Below are 20,931 nucleotides of genomic sequence, written 5' to 3' on the forward strand. Positions count from 1 at the left end.
CAAACGTCTCCAATGCTAATGCAGCCCTTCTCCCTTGGTACAAGGAGCGGTGTAACAGTATTTCCAGTTTGGTCAACTTTCCTTCTCAAATGTAAGCCAGAAGTTCTCCCCGTTAACTCAGGCTGCTAAGCTTCCTGTCTCCAAGTCCAAATCGGCCGGAGACTACTGAATACTGTTCAGCTATCTCATTTCTGTATCCAAAGAACAGAGTCTTAAACTTTGCAGGCTACCTTTTAATTCTACTTGGCTGGAATCTGTGAAAAGGCAATAGATCAGTAAAGTACTTCTTCAACACCAACCCAACGCAAACAAATACCTCTAATTTAACACTTTGGTTACAATATGACCACACTTAGTTTAGAAACTGGGCAGCAGGGATTAGGTCTCCTTTGATGCTTGGAGGATTAAATCTGATCTGCAGTTCAAGAACTTCTTCACGATGAGAGTGGGGAGGTCCTGGCCCAGGGTGCCCAGAGCAGCGGTGGCTGCCCCATCCCTGGAGGGGTTCCAGGCCAGGTTGGATGGGGCTTGGAGCCCCTGATCCAGTGGGAGGTGTCCCTGCCTACGGCAGGGAGTTGGAACTGGGTGGGCTTTAAGGTCCCTTCCAACCCAAACCATTCTATGATTCTAACTGTTGCATTTCCTATTTGCCCCAGATAGAGTCTTGTGTCAAAAGGTTGTTTTAGCAGTGCCCTGGTAATGCAGAAACACAGGAGCAACTGCAATGGTCAGATAAAACTCATTGCTATAAAACTTGTAATATTTTACGCCCATATGAACATATTAGCAAAGCAAAAAAAGCAGAACTAAAGGAAAAGTCCACACTTCTACAAAAACGTATTTTAACTTCTCCCCAATTCGCTGTATCAGATAATGATTTCTCAGCCTTCTTAGTGAATTCACATCTGGGCTACGTTTGGATAAGGCTCTTGACACAGCTGGAAAATAGGAGATGGAGAAAAGACTGGCTATAGCTTTTGCAACTGGATTATTTGAGATGTTCTCAAAAATGATTCATTTTGGCATGGGGAGATTGTTACGATCTTCCTGGTACAAATAAGACTGTATCATTAAACTATTTACTGCTCCCTGTCCTGGGTTTTGTTGAGTAGTCAACTCGAGTTGATGGGAAATCTTGGCATTTCCATCTGTGTTTATTCATGGATAACATGCATGTTTTGTGCTTGGACCAACGATATTGTTGGTCTTGAACAGTTCTTCTGCATTGCCGGTTTCTGACCTCTGTTCTACTTTCAAAGCCCAAAAAGGCCCTTCATTTTGGTAGGATAAATAAAGTGCCTCTCGGAATACAGGCATTCAAGTATCCTTTTATTCCTCTAGTCTCACCTGATTGAGTCCTTCTGGAATACTAATGTGTGCACCAAACCGTGTGCACTTAGATAAAGTCTTCTTGTGCTTTGTACAGTGGCATTAACGAGACACCTTGCCTTGTGTTCTAGAATTTCACCTAATTTCTAGCCGCCTTATTGTGCCTTTATTTCAGAGAGATCTAGTGAAGCCTCTCCTTCTTGACAGGTGCAAAGCTCTAAGTTTACAGTCGAGTTTATTGTTTTAGTCACTGTATACATTAGTCTGAAATAACAGAAGTGGGATGAATTAGTGCACTGCGTGGGTTTTAAGAGTGTCTAAAGATGCTCAGCTTTGTTTCATGTACAAATTTCATCCCAGCATCTTGTGCCTATTTACCAGTGAATACAGTAAATTTAGACCCAAGGAGTTAGGAAATTAATTAGTACTTGCCTTTCAACAACAAGCAGTCAATTCTCAGATATTATTTAATCATCTGGGTTAATTTCTGCCCCACCTGCACTTTTTGTACCCTTCTACCTTTTCCATTTTATACAAAGAATATCCCTTATGTGCTTTTATCCAAAACTTCACTAAAACTCCTTTGTATTTATTGCCGAAGCTTAGTCTAAAATAGTCGACTGAAGAACAGAGGCTAAATTAATCTCATACAGTCATTTTATAGTAGACATATTTTATTCATTATTATTATTATTATATTTTATTTTATCCATTATTTAATCTGGAATGTGAATTTTCATCCATTTTTCCCTATCTTTAGCCACTACTTCTTTCAAAATCTGTTAAAAAAAAATTCCATATTACTCATGTGAGACTACAGAGATCTGCACGTATTTTGGGATCGTTCATCCTGGAGACAAGAAGGCTCTGTGGAGCTTCCAGTACTGAAAGGGGCTCCAGGAAAGCTGGGGAGAGGCTCTGGATCAGGAAGTACAGGGATAGGATGAGTGGGAATGGTTTTAAGCTGGAAGAGTGGAGATTGAGATGAGATCTTAGGCAGAAATGTTTTGCAGTGAGGGTGGGGAGGCCCTGGCCCAGGTTGCCCAGAGCAGTGGTGGCTGCCCCATCCCTGGAGGGGTTCCAGGCCAGGTTGGATGGGGCTTGGAGCCCCTGAGCCAGTGGGAGGTACCGGGGTTGGAACTGGATGGGCTTTAAAGTCTTTTCCAAACTAAACCATTCCATGATTCTATGACTTTAAATAGGTGAAACAGAGTCACCATCCCCGAAGGTGTTCAATAAACATGTGACTGTGGCATTTCGGCACATGGTTTAGGAGGCACAGTGGTGTTGGGCTGACTGTTGGACTGGATGTTCTTAGAGGTCTTTTCCTGCCTTAAATTCTATGATTCTAGATGCTACTTTCCAGCCACACAGCGTATTTTCCAAATGTCCTTGCCTTAACTTGCCATCACTTGCTTCCATCTAACACAGTAATTACCCTCACAACTGCGTGGACAGCATTAAACATTAGATTAATTTCCTCAGATAAATATCTCAGGCGAAGTACCTGCATTTTGACAGGAGATTATTGTCTCGTAATGCCAGTGCCCCTCCCTCAGAGCTTTTCCCTCAGATTCGTAGTTATGAATAAGTTTTCATATAGCCTTACCTTAGGACCTTCAGGGCCATTCAATCCAGGTACACCAATATCTCCAGGGAAACCCTAAAGAAACCATACAGATAAATGATTCACAGCATAGGAATGTTTCCTGCGTGCTAATTTTGCCTCTGTTCATTCATTTAACAAACCTGACTCACAGAAACAAGAAATAAATTCGTGCTGCCATCCCCAACATGTCAACATCCATTAAGTTTCCTTGAAAGGACTTGGATGAGTGACAGATTTCAGGCAGCTTTCACTAAACTCAATTCAGCAGATGTCAGCATGGGTTTCATTTCTCTTAGCATAAGACTTTTTATCCACTAAGTAACATTTCAAATAAAACCATTGGCTTGGTCTTGATGCACAAAAAAAATCCCACAAAGCTGCCACCGTGGGGTCCTGTCTGCATGAATTCAACTGTTCTTTCAAAAGCTTAAGGAGCAGCTGAAGCCCTTTAATCCTTGGCCGCACTTTAAGGACAAGATCACTGCAAGATTAAGAAAAGGGTAGGAAGCCTTTTGCCTCCAAACCAGCAGGTGCTAATCCAGGGCGCGCTGGCAGGAACTGCAGGTCACCGGCATGGAGCGTCGTTCAGAATAAGCCTTGGTGAAATAGTGTGTGGTACAAGTGAGGAAAGAAAAAATGAATATGCAAAGGAAATGAACCACCTAAAGTTAGCATCACAAACCATCTCGGCAGTAGGACACCATAGGATGCCTCTATGTCAGAAGAATCCAGCCGTACAACTGGATCGCTTCTTATAAGGAATGAGCGTATTTTGAACGGGTTGCCCAGGGAAGTGGTGGTTGCCCCATCCCTGGAGGGGTTCCAGGCCAGGTTGGATGGGGCTTGGAGCCCCTCACCCAGTGCGAGGTGTCCCTGCTCATGACGGAGGTTGGAACTGGACGGGCTTTGAGGTGCCTTCCAACTGGAATTGTTCTATGATTTTAAGTGAACAAAAATGATGCAGCAAACCCTTATGCGATACAGTAGCGAGTTAAATTCCACAAACATCCAGGGAAGGAAACCTAACCTGTATGTTTGTAGGATGAAGTAGAACATTGGTAATAGACCCTAATTCAGCTCACAGAGCTCACTCAGTCACCTGCCAAGGTAGTATTTAGTTTTGTTCTTTCTATAGACTTTTAAATTTCATTAAAGTTTTCTATAGACTTCTAAATTTCATTAAATCTTGCTTATTTGAATAGCTGCCACTGAAAAAATTTTTCCAATTAGTAAAATACTTATTACTGCACCTCTGCACACCCATTGCCTAACACTAGTAAAAACAAGTTTCCTTCTTCCCTAACAGATGAAAAATGCTAAATAGCACTCTTTGTGCGCATATTTTTACAATAATGGTAATGAAAGCATCACACACTTTCAGAACAATTTAAAGAGCATCTCATAAAGAACTTCCAGCATGAAATTCTTTCTGGCACCCTTCCATTCCAATGCAGGCTAATACACGTTATCATTAAGGGAGGTGCAGACTGGATATCTATGATTAAAGCTTCAAGAGTCACTTTTTAGGTTCTCTAAGCACAAAAGAGGTATTAAAAAGGTTTGCCTCCTTAGGTAGATAATAATTAACAATATTCTTTTCTTCCAGAACAGCCAAGATTCAAATACAGCTAATAACCATTATTCCTAATTAGGTGAGTTTAGCCACAAAATAAACTTTACAGGAAAGGTAATGAGAAATCATATTAAGGCAAGAGATTTAAAAGAAAATATTATTTCACCCTTAACTGGAACATTATAATGCAATTTAACAAGCATTTAGGGCATCACTGCTTTTACTGGTAGGGCTTTCTGTCCATTTGCTTTCTATAACTTGTTCTTAAGGAGGTAGAGAGACTTCTAAACAGAGATTCAGATGGAATGCAAATATTTTTAGGCATGTTTATATATTAAATAAAAAATAAACATAAAAAATATGAAAACGAATTATGATTTCTTTAAAAAAATCAGTTGTATTGCTTGAATGCTAATAATTACTAAAACAAAGCACTAAAGAGTGAAAAAGAACTGATCTGAGATTTCAGAACAAGTAGAACAACTCTAATTTCACAAACATCACGGCAGTGATTTCTTTTTGCCATGAAGCAAAGCTACCAACAGGGCTGTGCAACAACTCCAAGGAGCCTCGAGGTGGCACAGAGCTTATTGCTCACATGCGACCAAGGGACGCAGCCTGACAACCACAGGACTCATTGACATCAGCCTTAACTGCTGTAGAGTTCATGAAAGCATCTTTTAAACTCGGGACCACATTCGCTACCGAAGTCCACCGCAGAGTTAGGTCAGTCCTTTGGAAGTTGCTAACTCCTCCTTTCTTAAATTTCAATTTGTTTATTTACAGATATTACACAGTGACCAAGGGGTGAGCTGTTCTGTGCATCTGTAAATCCAGAATGTGTGACCAAGTGCTGAATGCTGACAGAGAGACAACCTCCCTCATGGCAAGAAACATTTCAGAAAACAATCTGTCAAGAAAAACGTCTCTTTAGACAGATTCTTCAGCTTCCAGAAGGGAATAGATCTAATTTATTGACTGATTTGCATAAATACTTCTAAAAGGAATTCAGCAAGAACTACAAGCTGTAAGAGTTGAGAAGCACTATCACAGAACAGTCATGGATTCATAGAATGGTTTGGGTTGGAAAGGACCCTAAAGCCCATCCAGTCCCACCCCTGCCATGGGCAGGGACACCTCCCACTGGATCAGGGGCTCCAAGCCCCATCCAACCTGGCCTGGAACCCCTCCAGGGATGGGGCAGCCACCACTGCTCTGGGCACCCTGGGCCAGGGCCTCACTGCCCTCATGGTGAAGACATTCCTCTTTATGTCTAGTCTCAATCTGCCCCTCTCCAGTTTACACCCATTGACACTCACCCCATCACTCCAAGCCTTTGTGAACAGCCTTTCCTCAGCTTTCTTGTAGTACCTTCAGGTACTGGAAGGTTGTTCTAAGGTGTCCTCAGAGCCTTCTCTACTCCAGGCTGAACAACCTCAACTCTCTACAATAATACAACTCAGTGTACAAGGAGCCACTTCAGACAACTCCGGGAAATGAATGAACCAGAAAGGAGTTCTTAAAACACCTCAGCAGTGGTGTTTGCCGTTCAGATTCTAAGCAGTGAAGTGGTGCACATTTTTACCTATACCTGCCTTGGCCAAGAGCTGTTCAGCACCCACCTCCCTGTGAAGCTGCTCCAGATTACAACTTCCACAAGTGAACGGCCCAGAGACCAACGTACAGTTTCCAACTGCAGCGCAATTATCAGCAGAGACTATTCGGAACATAACCTCACTCAATATTATGACTTCTACTAAGTGTAGATTCTTATCTCCCCATCAGCCCGGATCCTGGCAGCTGGGAGGTTACAAATCATTTTCCAGCTCTGGCAGGAGATGTGGCCTTTCGCCAGCAAAGCACTTAAGAGTTCACTCTATTTCATGAAACAAGAAGTGGTGTCAGAAAAGCCTGAAGTACCAGCTATCGCAACACAAATGAACTTCAACGTTGCCATGAAAGTGTTGCTTTCTGTACTGAAAAAAATGAAATATAAAATCAACGTGTTTATTGCCGTCATTTATCTAGTCTTTAATTAACAAAACAGAAACAATCAGACTGTTACTATATCGGGACATGGATTTGTTAGAGTGAGTCCAGAGGAGGCCATGAAGATGATCCGAGGGCTGGAGAACCTCCTGTGCAAGGACAGGCTGAGGGAGTTGGGGTTGTACAGTATGGGGAAGAGAAGGCTCTGGGAGACCTTAGAGGAACTTCCAGTACCTGAAGGGGTTACAAGAAAGCTGAGGAGGGGCTCCTGATCAGGGAGTGCAGGAATGGGATGAGGGAGAACAGTTTTAAGCTGAAAAAGAGGAAACTTAGATGAGATCTGAGGAAGAAATGTTTCCCTGTGAGGGTGGGGAGGCCCTGGCCCAGGCTGCCCAGAGCAGTGGTGGCTGCCCCATCCCTGGAGGGGTTCCAGGCCAGGTTGGATGGGGCTTGGAGCCCCTGAGCCAGTGGGAGGTGTCCCTGCCCATGGCAGGGGGTGGGACTGGATGGGCTTTGAGGCCTTTTCCCACTCAGATCCTTCTATGAGTCTATGCCTTTTTGTACTTAAGTCAATGTCTCAGAGCTGAGGGATCTGCAAAAGCTGTTGCTTTTCTTTTGTTTGTTTTCCTGCGTGGCTGCTAATGTGGATGCTGACTAGCAGAAACGTTTGGAAATCACACTCCATTTCCACTAGGAATTCCCTTACATTTGCGGAATCCCACTCCCTCCAAGCTCTTTCCACAGACATTTGCCAGCAGTGCTATTAGTCACTGACCCTCATGCCCTCCCGCTCCTCGACCGCTCAATGGGATCAGGACATGAGCACTGGAAGAGCAAAAACCTTTCCAGGAACCGTGACAGTCCTTTCAGTCAGCACATTTCCCAACTCCAACATTATTTCATTCAGTAACATTCTGTGTTTCATTTGAAGGAGAACTTAAAATGAATATTCAGCATTAATACTGACTGGATTCAGCTACTGAACCTCAACGAGATGCCTTACTAAAGCTTTATTAGTAATTATTATCAAGTTACAAAAGAAAGATTTCTTCATAAAACACCAATCTCTCTAAACTGAGAAAAGGAGCTATGATTTTGTATCCTCAAATAAGAAGTGTTTATACTTCTTCTGAAAGGACACGCTATGCAGAGATACAATCCAATGAAATAGAAATCTATCCTTTTTTCGCCAATTTTAGAAATGTCAGTATTCTCACAGTTACAGGACTTTGCTCTTTGCCATTTGTGCAGCTGCGTGACAGCGTCAATAATGTGCCAAGCAGAAAGATGAAGAGAGTAAGAAAAAAAAGATTTGAAATGAGCTTTTTCTCTGTGTGCGCCCATCCAGCCAAAGTTCAATGCCAGCATTTGTAAAGGGCAGAGACAAAACTTTAATTTTTTTTCTTACAAACTTTCAATTCTGATTTTGGAAAGGGTGGAAGAAGGAATCCAACACTACAAATTACAATCGTACCATTGCAATTTGTCAGAGGACAGAAAAAAAGGCAATCACAGACTACAGCGTACAATACAGGAAAGCTTTGCAATTCACTGCTGCTGAGATGTCAGTAAATGATGCCCATTCTGCTTTGTGCTTTTGTCTGATTGTACACGGCAGATCTGTTTGGCCACACTCGCTGAAACACTAGTGACTGATTTTGGACAGAGATTTAAAGTCACTATTTTTCCAAATGTGATACATCATCCTTTAAGGCCATCTAATGCATCTACATATTAAACGCAATACAAATTAGAAGCATTGCATTCACAACAAGTAGTATCTGGTGTATTCTACTTTATAGCATGAGCAAGTCCCTACACCAACCCTTCAAAACATGTCCTTCGCAGACCTGCTTTGCTGCTTGCTAGCCAAGAAGTTGGATGCTGATTCACCTGACTGCTGAGCACAGCAGGACCAGCCACCACCCAACATAGGATCATTAAGAGACCTCTAAGATGAAGTCCAACTGTCATGTGCTGTTGGACATCCAATCCATATGTCTTGGCACAAACATGCTCTTGAAGAAACCCTACTGCTTTGGCTTTGATCTCCCTCTGAGAGCAGGTCTAGTGGCACCTTCCCACCTAGTCTGGCAACAGAGCAACATCCAAGTGTTCAACTTGGAGAATCACGCCATTAAGGAGGAAGCCTTAAAGCATTCTGTGAATCTACAATGTAAGAAATTAAGAGTTTTGTCAAGAACTTCAGTGTAGAACCACTCTGAAGACCAGATGGATTTCCAGATGGAGCTTGGCACACTCTGGTTAGAGCTACACTTGCTGTTGAACTTTTGTTTAACAGTCTCTTCACCCAGTCAACTCAAAAGGTGCACCACAGAATCACAGCATGGTTTGGGTTGGAAGGGACCTTAAAAGCCCATCCAGTTCCAACCCCCCTTGCCATGGGCAGGGACACTTCCCACGGATCAAGTAGCTTCTAAAACCAATACCAAAACCCAAGAGCCAAAGCAGTGCAGGTGTTTAAAACCAAATAAAACCCATTATTAGCTTGCCTTACACTAAGGCAGAACATTCAGAGTTAAATAACGCCATGTAAAGCAACACAAATCAAGTTTTGTCTATCTGCATGCCCCTTCTTTTCTAGGGAAGTCTCACCACAGCTCTTCCTGAAAAAGGAAAAACCTCCAAGATGACAAATTCTATGCAAAATACCTATGAAGGTTTGTGGGGACAGACCAGGACCTAACAGGCAAAGACTGACTTATCATAACTGCTCTGAACAAAACAAACCACAGCAGGGTGACATGAACGAGCATTGTTCAATGCTAGTAGAAAGTCAAGGTAAATCAAAGATTTCTGCAAAATTAACACAGATTTCTTAAAAGAAGATCAAAAAGATGCACTTATGTCCAATAAATTTATGAAAGGGACAGTTAAAGATTCTGTGCAAGCAGAAAGTATAAGAAAGTACAAGAACATTTCTGTAGATCTATGCCAGACCAAGCAATTAGATCAGCTATACAATAGTCTTTATTGCTAGATTTCCTTGCAAGTTATTTGATGCAATATTGAAATGGAAGGCTCTGTTATGACTGCATTCATGGCATTGTTTGCACATCAACCTCAAACCGCCATGTGATGAGACAGACCAACTCCATTATTTAAACGAACAACTCAAAGCAGTCAGTGATTCACTTACAAAATACGTGTCTTTTTGGCTGTTTACTACTATTTGAATGTATCCTTTTCTTTTGTAATGCTATTGCCTTGAGCACGAAACATTGCAGCTGAAGCCCATATGAGTACCTTCCTGAAAGAATAAGCTAACAACTTCAGATTAAAATACTGCACACATGAAAAAAGTTCTGTTGAAGATAATGACTAATGCTCCCTCTGCACCAGATGAAACCCATTTATAATACTCAGAGCACATCTGAAGGCACATCTGAAGGAAACGATCACCCTCATTCTTGGGGGATAATTAACTGCGATTCGTTAGGAGTGAAATTCAACTATCAAGTACACTGGATACATGTAGAAGCCTGTTCAAACCTTGTTTGATTTAATTCACATTAACAATAAGCATTATGTACTTCATCGTACCCAGTAAACACAGGCAGTGCGGGTTAAGCCAGTCAGGTTAAAGTCAGTCAAACCACTTTGCAGTTGTTGTACCAACAAAATAAAGCTCTCTAGAAAACTGAACTTTCAACTGCTCATTTTTAGCTGCACAACAAAGCAGGAAAATGTGTAAACTGATGAAGAATACACTCCATAAAGCGCTCACTGAAGATACCAAGTGCTTGGTGAGCAGCCCGCATTCAGGCACACGACAGACCCCAGTTCTGCAGCAACGTACCCAGAAGAGAATTTGGCTTGACACTGCAGGACTTCTGCACTGAGAAACATGCACTTGGCAGCCAACCCTCCTACGGCCGCCCAGAGAGCGAGCGCGAGACCTCCGTCCCTCCCACTGCTCCCTTCTGCCCATCAGCACCTCAGTTCCCAGATGGACCCTGGCTATGAGTGGGTGGCATATTTCAGCTCTGATCTGGTGTGGCCAGGCCTCACAGCTGCAGAGGAAAGACTGAGGAAGCAATTCTCTGCTGACCTGCACAGAAAAAGCCAAAAAGCCAGGTGGATGAGCGAAGCCTGCCAGACCTGCTCCCACTGTTGCGTGCAGAGACAACTATAGACCTCAGCTGCTCTAGTACCTGATCTACAGCAGCTGGCAGGAAGAAAAAGTGTGTTGTAGTTTTTGTTGATCAACAATTATTATTTGCATTTAAATTTTGCATTTGCATGCTCTTCTCCAGGCTGAACAACCCCAACTCTCTCAGCCTGTCCTCACATGGGAGGTGCTCCAGCCCTCGGATCATCTTCGTGGCCTCCTCTGGACTTGCTCCAACAGCTCCATGTCCTCCCTGTGCTGAGGACTCCAGAACTGGACACAGGGCTCCAGGTGGGGTCTCACAGAGCGGAGCAGAGGGGCAGAATCCTCCCCCTCGCCCTACATATTGTATGGTCAGAACAACCATCACTTGTAATCTAGATCTTCCAGACTTATTTGAAAAAAAAAGCCACCATTGGAGGCTGATTAGAAAGGATAATCTACATTTTTTGTTTTCATCTCTCCAGCAAATATAAGTGTGTCACTGCAAGCACGTTTCTTCTGTACGGGCCACAACATTTTTTCCTGTAGCTCATGGTTTCTGAGCATACTTCTATAGTACCATACAGTTCTGAGGCTACTGCACTGCCAGATTCACGTGCTTGGCAGTGTTTCCCATGTAGCTGCTGTTTATTCCTTACACTCCTTGCAAATAAAGTTATTTTGTAAGAGAGAAATACGCAACCAGGTTTGGAAAACCCCATTTGTAAACACGCTGTAGAATTCATCAGAGGAAGCGCACCTGAGAAATCACACAAGCCTCATTCGAGGTGTAATCCTTAACGCCTGGATTCAAAACAGTGCAGAACGTAAGCGCATAGGCAAATGAGGAACTACTTTGTATGCAAAGAGCCTGTATATTTAAATTTGCATTAAAAGATTATGACTAATACAATAATCTTTTGCAAAGCAAACCCATTCCCCTCTGATTTTTCTAATTTAGACCCTAATGACATTCAATTTATCCCTATAAAACGTTTCTTACCTCAGGTCCTGGAGGACCCAATGGTCCACGGGATCCAGGTTCTCCAATTTTCCCCTTAAAAAATATCCAAACAGTTAGAATTCTGATGACAATTCTTCTTAACAACAGATTGTTATGAAGATTTTTAAAACATTTATCAAACAGAAAGCCAGCAGAAGTGTTTAGATTACTTTTCCACTAAATAGGAACCTTTGTAATTGCCTCTCTTTGAATTCAATTAAGACAAGTTCTTCTTTGAACCTCTTTCAAGGCACAACAGAAAATGCAAATTAACTTTAAATAAAATTGGGAGGTTTGGAATGGTCCAAATAGTTGCATTTTTAATACCCTTTGAAATAAAAAGCTGTTTTCATAATAAAAACTACATACTCTTTACAAGTCCAGGATGTAACTGCTATGATGCTGGTTTGCATACTTACCTAAATATGTTAAGTATCCAATCATGGCTGCATTGTGATTAATAACAGTAAAATTAGATCCTATCCACACATTATAGGGACTCCATTATATGCCAGTACTGACACACTTAAAAACTCACCAAAATATCTCCCTGAATTATATCTATTGTTCCACATCTGTTGTTCCTTGAGCAAAATTAAAGCCTGACCTGGAAAATCTCTTTTTTGACTATTAAAGTAAATGCTTTTGTTTTAAATGTATTCTATAAAGTTAAATATGATATTATTTGCAGGACTGAGGTCTTATATGTGAATTTAACACAAGTCAAGTTGGTAACATTCAGTTTGTGTTTAAAATCCACGATGTTCAGGACTGGGCTAACCGACATGCTTATCTTTAAAGAAATACAGTTATATCTTCAAAGGCAAAAAGGACAAATTTTCCCATCCAGGCTTAAGCAAATTCGTGTAAGGCTTTTTTTCAGGATTAATGTTTACAATATAAATTCTCTGGGACAAACGAAGCCTTTTTTAATCGAGTTTAAGGGCCTATGACATTCATGAGGTCTAAGTAGGTTTATCAGATAATGGCTTGATGGCACATAAAGATTGCACAGCTTAGACCTTATTCTTTGTGCATTTGGAATTAGGCAGTTTCTAGAGAATTCTATGCACTGTGGACATAAGATACAAAGAACTATCAAATATCATAGAATCATGGAATGGGTTGGGTTGGAAGGGACCGTAAAGCCCATCCAATTCAAAGCCCTTGCCGAGGGCAGGGACACCTCCCACTACGTAGTGATTTAGTGAGTGAAAAAAATCAGTGTGTAAACTTACTGGGGGTCCTGGCTTTCCTCTGATCCCTGGGGGTCCTGGTAAACCCAGAGCACCCTGAAAAAAAGGTAAGCTATTAAACGCACATGAAAATGTATTGTTGTGTTATGTTGGAAGTGATAAATAAATTGCTACACTTCGCCACCTGAAACAGCTTTTGAAATAATTCTGTTGGATGAGAAACGTCTTCTAACATACAACTTGCATCAAAAGAGTTCTCACAGGATGTGCTATTTCAGTCACTTCTGATGTAGTAGCCAAATAGGAAAGAAGACAGTTATTTATCTTCATTTTGGGATATGAAGGAGCATGCCAGACCATGTGCCGCTCCAGCCACAGTGGTCCAGGTGAGCTGCAGATGAACCTCAAAGTTCAAGGCAAAAATATCTTTTACAGCACCTTCTTAGCAGGTTTCAGATCATACCATAATTCTTGTCTTGTTTGATGCACCTCTGATCATCTGGCAGCCAGAATTCTGCCCCTGCCCTTTACCTCTCTTTGCTCACTACTTTCCATAATAAAGTTTTAATTAGCACAGCATTTCTTTAAAACATATTAATTCTGTGGTATTCCAGCAACATTTACTACTGCATCCGGCTTTTATGCCACTGACTTGTTGCACCTTAAGAGACTCAGAAGCCTGAGGAAATTGCTGCAATTGTACAGTTTTGTAAAACAAAATTCTAAATTACCTTGTCTCCTGGGTACCCTTGGTCTCCTGGCTCTCCTGCAAGGCCATGTTCACCCTAAACAACATATCATTTTATACAGACATCCATCTATGGCTTCAAACGGGGCAGTTATCAGCATTAGAGAATGAAAAAGGTGACTTCAATATTTAGTATTTAAAATTAACACAGATCTTTGAATGACAACACAAACCATTGCCCTGACGCACCCCCTCCAGGAAACCCTGTAGACCCAGCACTGGGTTTTGTTACACGCAGTAGTGAGAGCTCTGTCCAGAAGCAAATCTGTCTAAAACACCAGATCCTGAGACTGAAGTCATTTCAAAAAATAAAAGTCAGAAGAGAAAAGAACTCACAAAGAGGAGAGGCTTTGTCAAGTACATGATTTCCCTCAAGATTTAATGCGTCTAAAAGAACTATGTATCTCTAAGATAACGGAAATATTTAAATCACCTTATCACCTTTCATTCCAGGCTGTCCCACACTCCCTGGGAGACCCTGTTAAAATGAAGAGAACAAATACCCAGTGTTTGTCTTTAATTTGGAAAGCAGCATAGGCACCAGGCTGTGGGATTGTTGAGCACCATACCGCGGGCCCTGGAATTCCTGATGGTCCGCTTGGTCCTGCTGGCCCAGTGCCTCCCTGCGAGACAGCAAGAAATGTAACTGCATTAAACGCTTGGTGACGTGGAGTAACGTAAGGACTAGTAAGAGAACATGGCATTTTCTTCACCACAGAGAGAAACCAAAAGCTTTTTCTGGCTAATTTCTTGGGGAAGAACACATCCGTATCGTAAGCCCTGAGCCTTTACTGTTCCCAACCACATCAGCAGAAACATCGGAAGCCAAACTCACCTCTTCTCCTGCAGCTTATGTATTCAAGACAAGACAGCAGCGTTCTTTACTCAATTTTGGATGGTTGCTAGCATCTGCCTGAATAAAGGCCATGTGAAAAGAGGCCAAGGAGCACAAAGCCCTTTGGAGAACAGGAGTGCTCCAGGAACAGGGCTGCACCACACAAGCTGTACTTGGGGTCACCTGAAATTCCTCTGGGGTCTTGCTCAAATTCTGCTACAGTTTAAAGAGCGCAATGGTCCCTTGTAAAGAAAGTCCGGAATAAAGCACAGCTCTTCCAATTATCTTATTAAGTGGGAAAGTGGGAACCAGAGTAATTAATACAATGTAATGCAGAGACACAGAGGAGCACATAATAGTAAATTTTACAGACTATGCCTATACACGATGTGTTAGAATCCACAAAAGACTTATGCCACTGTATAGTGAAGTCCTCTTTAGCCATGTTCTGGTCTTATTCAAAAATCCCAACTAGATTTGCTGAAGCTTCTGAAATCTGGAGGAAATGCCGCTGGGCCACTTTCCTCAACTGCAAAATCTTACTGTACTGCTAAGGTCTTATCAGCCACAGAGAGCTGACTGCCCCTGAGCCGCATCGCTAATGTGCTTTCACTAAATAAAAGAAGATACCTTTAAACACCCCCCAATATACCCGTTAGACCTGTCAGAAGGATGTGCAATCACCCTGCCTTTATGGAGCTGCATTTCTACATCATAAGCACTTGTCCTTACATATTTCTGTTCACACATTTGTTATCCCAAGCACTAAACACTATTAAGACCAGAAGCTCATTTACAACATTATTTCTGCCTCCAGAAATCTTGTTTTTCTTATTGACAATTTGTTTCTCTGTATAAGTGACTACAGCTCAGCACTACGGCAAACAGATTTTGACCATGTAAACATCTACACTCATGACTTCTAGGAAGGGCTAAACTGCTGACCAAGTTTTAGTCAAAATAACCAGTAACAGCATCTCTTGAGAAGTGACATAGTAAGCTCTTTTAAAAACCTCAGATACATTTGTACAGTTATCAAAACCCTTGAGGTGAAATTCCAAACACAATCACGCAAGAAAGAAAAGCAAACGATAATTCAAACCCAAGTCCCAAGAATGCAATCTCTGGTCTCATGAGTGGTTCAAGCGGCTCAAATATGTCAACCGACAAGAACAGAATGAGTCTTGGCTGCATGAGGAAGGCTGGAAGCTACAGGGGCTCCTCGACCAAGCTTGTGTGTCTTCACTATAGCAATGCCATAATAACCCCAATCAGGCAGCAACAGACTTCTGATAAGAATATCTTTTGTCATGAACATATCATAAAAAAATAATAATAATGGAACTGTGGTACTTCAAAGAAGAACTTAGATGACCATCAGTGTAAACTAAACAAGCTTATGAAGAAACAGATCTCTAGATATCAAAAAAAACCCCAAAACAACAAACTAGAGAAAACCATGATTTCTTATTTCAAGTATAAACATACTACGTTCTCCCAAATGTTATGAGCTATGAACACGGCTGGGTAGCCAGCCTTGACTGAGCCAACATTGAGAATCAAATCCAGGTCCTCTCTCAGTAAACACACGCATTTCTTCAAATACTACACGGTATAAAAGTGTCAGTCTTTCCCTCCTCCTGTAGGATTCATTCACATAATGGAACTGCTCTGGTGCAACTGTATTTACACAACTACGGCTTGTAACTCCACAAGCAGAATCATGACCTTATTCTAAAACCATAAGAAAGCTATTGAATATGATACTGTATATGGGGCAAAGTAATTTTGCTTAGGAATTCATTTGGTAGCCATGTACAGGAACAAATGAGGGCTGTAGAAGTTTAAATGCTTAAAAATATTGCACTTTTTCAATGAGTAGCACTGGCTCTAGGGGTAAAAACTAGCAAACTTGGTTATTTCCAGCAAAAAAAAAGACACACCAGATCAGAAATAAGCATACAAATCCAAACCAAGTATAAAAGTACTTGATAACATCAATTTTGTAGAGTGATTTGAATTAAAATCATGGGTAACTAAAACAAAATCTGTTTAAATCCCTGGATTCTTACATTTGCTTTTATTATTTCACAAAGATACAATACAAATATTCTAAGGGAGCCATATCAAAGTAAAAAATAAGAGTTTACTCACTCTTAGTCCTGGAAATCCAGGAGGACCAACACCACCAACAATTCCCTTCAAAGAAAATGAGATTTAGATTACCTGAATTTTACCATGTTAAAAAATTCCCAGTGAGAAAATAAACAAAAGTGATGGGCAAAGCAGTCAGTTGGGATTTTTATAGAGAGTTTCTGAAGAATGACAGCTTATCACTGCACAGGGGAACACGCTTACTGAAATCCCCAGCTGCGGAATTAGATCAATATATTCGCATCATGAAATCAATCCTGCACTGTAAGGAATTGGAGATTTGTTACCAGATTTAAAGCAGGAAGAAGATAAAAGAATATTTTGGGGTGGAAACAGCACACACAGTGAAGTGGAATTTTTTATACAAGTAAATCTGAGCCCTTTCTGACACTGACCAACAGGGCATGGCTGCTGGGCATGGCACGGAGGACAACTTTGTGTTCTCCTACATCCTCTGGTGCCAGCACATCTATTCCAGCCTGTTCCAGACTAAGCACCGGGGAAGCTGAATGCTCTGACAAAATCCTCTGAGGCAGATCGACATCCTCAGAGGACCGAGAGGGTGTTGTGGAAAGGAAAGGTTATGAGGGCAGGCTGAGAGAGTTGGGGTTGTTCAGCCTGGAGAAGAGAAGGCTCCGAGGAGACCTTAGAGCAGCTTCCAGTGCTGAAAGGGGCTCCAGGAAAGTTGGGGAGGGGCTCTGGATCAGGGAGTGCAAGAATAGGATGTTGGGGGACAGTTTGAAGCTGAAAGAGGGGAGATTGAGATAAGATATGAGGAAGAAATTCTTCACGCTGAGGGTGGGGAGGCCCTGGCCCAGGGTGCCCAGAGCAGTGGGGGCTGCCCCATCCCTGGAGGGGTTCCAGGCCAGGTTGGATGGGGCTTGGAGCCCCTGATCCAGTGGGAGGTGTCTCTGCCCATGGCAGTGGGTGGGACTGGATGGGCTTTGAGGTCCCTTCCAACCCGAACCATCCTGTGATTATGCTGCTAAGCAGAAGAATTTAGGTACGGAGACAAATATCATTAGCGTCAAGTTAGCACATGGGAAGAAACATCTTCCCTTCACGTTCCTGCCACCACAGGCCTCCCAGGCAGCCCCTGCTCTCCACCACCAGCTCACGAACAGGCTCCGTAAATAGGGCCTTCGACTGCAGCCCCCCGCAGCTGCAGCTCTGGCCCCTTGCCTGAACAAGCCCTGCAGGGAGAGCTGAGCAGGAGGAGGGGAGGGGGTTGCCGCCTGTCTGAGAAGGCAGCGAGATCAGCAGCTGTCTTGGCAGATTAGAAGGAACTTGCTTGCAAATGCTTGTGTCAAACCAGGCTTCTTCGTAAAGCGCAAGTCTGTACTTTCAGATCCAGGCTTTCTGAGCCCCGTTTCTATTAAAGTACTGTTGTTCTGCAGATCTTGTGGAGAGAGAGTATCCACTTCATCAGGAAAGGAGGGAGACTTCGGAGTACCAGGAGGAAAAGGACGGTCTCACCCTTTTATATCATTTGCAAAGCAGCTGGCGATATACTCGCAACCTCTCAGAGGGCTTTCAAGATGAAAAGCCCCATGTTTACATCACCTACATTCCCACAAGTGAACTTTACCTCAGGGATCAGAAATGCAAACGAATTTTTTTCCTGTGTTCCAAATGCTGACACCCAATGTCCATAACCCACCAGAAAAATTCACGTAAGCTTCTCTAAAGTAAGGTCCTTTAAGAGTGTCAGGAAAGGGCAAGCCTTCAGCAAGGAGCACACCTCCACCCAGTTGCGGTCTCTGGTCCATATCAGAACAACCTTTAGGCACACATTGATAGCGATTTCCAAACAAGCAGCCAGTGATAAAAGCAGATTCAAATCGGTTGCTCTTTTGCCCAGCACTTATTGCTGTTCCTTTCTCTGGCCCAAAGCCCTTTCACTGGTTTCTTGTATCAAAAGAAACCTGAGTTTGGAGTCTGCAGCCAAAGTTTCCCTACAAATACGGCAAGACAACAAAGCTCCAGCGAGGGCAGCCAGCAAAGAGACGTGACTGTGCCACAGTTTGAACCCCATACCACGAGAGCACTTCAGACTGCGCACACTGCCAAGGACAAAGCTGTTATCACACTGATTATAATGCACTAAATGACATGCTCGCATAATCTTATTCAGTAACTGCTCAAAGGATGGAATCAACTGTCAAATGCAGAAGCACACAAAAGCCGGGGGTTTGGCGTGCACGCAGAAGCCTGTTTTGTTAAGGTGATCTTAGAATAATGGTTTAAACAAACAGCACAAAATCACAGCCAATGCAACTATTTCTGAAGATGAAACATTCATCAGTCACGCAACGAGGACAGCAAAGCGTCTGATCCTCAAGGCAGTCAGAACTCACAGTAGTGGAAACTTTGTTCTCTCAGCAGCTTTCTGGTTCTTTTCTCTCTCTTTTTGGTACCATTGCTTAATACAGTATTATCCTAGCAATTTCCATGGAAAATTAAGAGTCTAGCACTTCCCTGTGGACTTCAAGGTGTTGCTTTTGAGACAAAAGTTCTTCTTTTCATTTGGGTGGGGAGTTGAACATTACAAATTTCACCCTGTTAATGACACGTTCTGATACTTACGGGACTCCCGTCTGGACCGGGGGGGCCTCTGTTTCCAAAGTCACCTGGAAAACCCTAAAGCAGAAGACTGAGTGAGAAGACTGCACAACTGAGTGTGCAACCGGAGGATGCTAACGCAGTTTCCAATGCCAAACCACCAGCAAGTTAAAATTGGAAACTCCTGGATAGCTTCAAAGACCTAAAATAATAAGGTTGCAGCAGAAAACAAAACACTTGGCACTGAAGATACACCACAGGAAATATGTAAACCTTGGTAATGTATACTTGGCAGATTTGTGTTTATTCTCATCTCTAGAAATATATGTTAAGTAGGGAACAGCTATAATTTACCGTAGTCCAGAAACAGCAGAAGCAGCTGATATGCATTCAAACTAATGCCAAAAATTGGACTTAGGGAATTTACATCATACCCGCACCTTGTGCTAACAGTAATTTTTACTATGTATTTATGTGTTTCTGTCCTCTTTTAATCTGTAGGTAGGTGACATCAGTAACCAGCCACAAGGCTCATCAGGTTAAGTCTTCCTCACTTCAGAATATCTGATGGTTATAACCTGCACAGAACTTGCAGTACTCCCAAGTACTAACTGGAAACAATAGAAAGTCATCTACAGAGAAAATAAAGTAAACATTTTTCAGCTGATAAAAGTTACAGAGTGAGTTACAGGTGTATTCATGTTGTCAACAGGAATTCTAAGATGGGTTAAAAGCTTTACCTGTCTCCCTTTAGGACCTCTTTTTCCACGGAGGCCTGGGATGCCCTGAGAAAGAAATAACCCATAAATAGGTTTTCTTTTCTTCAATAGCTTAAATTCAAGTAATTGAACCCGCATTTGACTGAAAAAGACAGAGTGAGGAGGGGCACAGATTTGAGCAAAGAATCATAGAGACAACATCCTATTACAAGGGGGGACAGAAACACAAACTTTGTCTTTACTGTGGCCACAACAGAATAACTATGAAGGGCCACACCGTACTTCCATCAAAGTATGTGGCCAGGCATCCTTTGTGACCAAGAGAAGCAAAAGCTCAAGCACAGATTAAGATATCTGCGCTGGTTTAATTGCAAACGTCAACCGAAAACTGACAAGCAGTAATTATCGACCAAACAAGATGAAAAATACTCACTATGGACATTAGTGGGAAGGAAAAATACCCTTAATCCTTGAAGCTCTAGATTAAATCACAGTAATAGCTGACAGCCGCTCCCCATTTAACTTTAGGACTAGTGCTTTGCATTCATGAGACTAATTAGATATGACCCATTTATTTCATTTCCTCTGCATCCGTTTTGCTTCTAGACAAAGATTTATATGAACGGTTATCCCCATTTAAACATATACCGCATTACCACCCAAACATCAATATCTCATTGATGTTCCGTTAAACGTACCCTTTCTCCTTCAGGTCCCGGTTGTCCCGCCACACCTGGAGGTCCAATGAAACCCTACAAACATAAGAACGGGTTTTGATTACAAGGATGCTTCCCACTAACACTGCTTGTCTCTCATTATTGGCCTGCTGTGGGTTTAAGATCCAGGGATTAGAAGTACTAAGAAAGCGCTCCAATAGGACAAAGTTGCATTAGAGACCTTATTTATTGGGATAAATGAAATACAAGAAAGCTAAAGTTAATCATATCCACGAAATATATCAGAAAAAGACGTTCTCATCTTTAATAACACTGGGTGATTGCTGCTGTGCACAAGAGTTCTTGAACATCTCCCTTGCTGTAAGCAGAATGGTTTCCTTAAAAGGTCAGTCACGATGCATTTCTCTCCCACCTTCCCCTCAC

The 20,931-nt window shown here is 42.2% G+C and overlaps 1 protein-coding gene across 1 annotated transcript in view; it reads right to left on the minus strand.

Moving 5' to 3' along the window:
• COL24A1 (collagen type XXIV alpha 1 chain) overlaps positions 1–20,931 on the minus strand; it is a 115,489-nt gene that overhangs the window by 62,096 nt on the left and 32,462 nt on the right. The window contains exons 11-20 of the mRNA XM_054073376.1: positions 20,530–20,583; positions 19,853–19,897; positions 19,137–19,190; positions 16,551–16,595; positions 14,131–14,184; positions 13,995–14,039; positions 13,545–13,598; positions 12,856–12,909; positions 11,618–11,671; positions 2,939–2,992 (exon numbers count right to left, since the gene is read on the minus strand). Coding sequence (XP_053929351.1) covers positions 2,939–2,992; positions 11,618–11,671; positions 12,856–12,909; positions 13,545–13,598; positions 13,995–14,039; positions 14,131–14,184; positions 16,551–16,595; positions 19,137–19,190; positions 19,853–19,897; positions 20,530–20,583 — 513 coding nt within the window. The remainder of the gene's footprint in view (positions 1–2,938; positions 2,993–11,617; positions 11,672–12,855; positions 12,910–13,544; positions 13,599–13,994; positions 14,040–14,130; positions 14,185–16,550; positions 16,596–19,136; positions 19,191–19,852; positions 19,898–20,529; positions 20,584–20,931) is intronic.

This window comes from Cuculus canorus, chromosome 8 (assembly GCF_017976375.1).
Source record: "Cuculus canorus isolate bCucCan1 chromosome 8, bCucCan1.pri, whole genome shotgun sequence".
Lineage (NCBI taxonomy): Eukaryota > Metazoa > Chordata > Aves > Cuculiformes > Cuculidae > Cuculus > Cuculus canorus.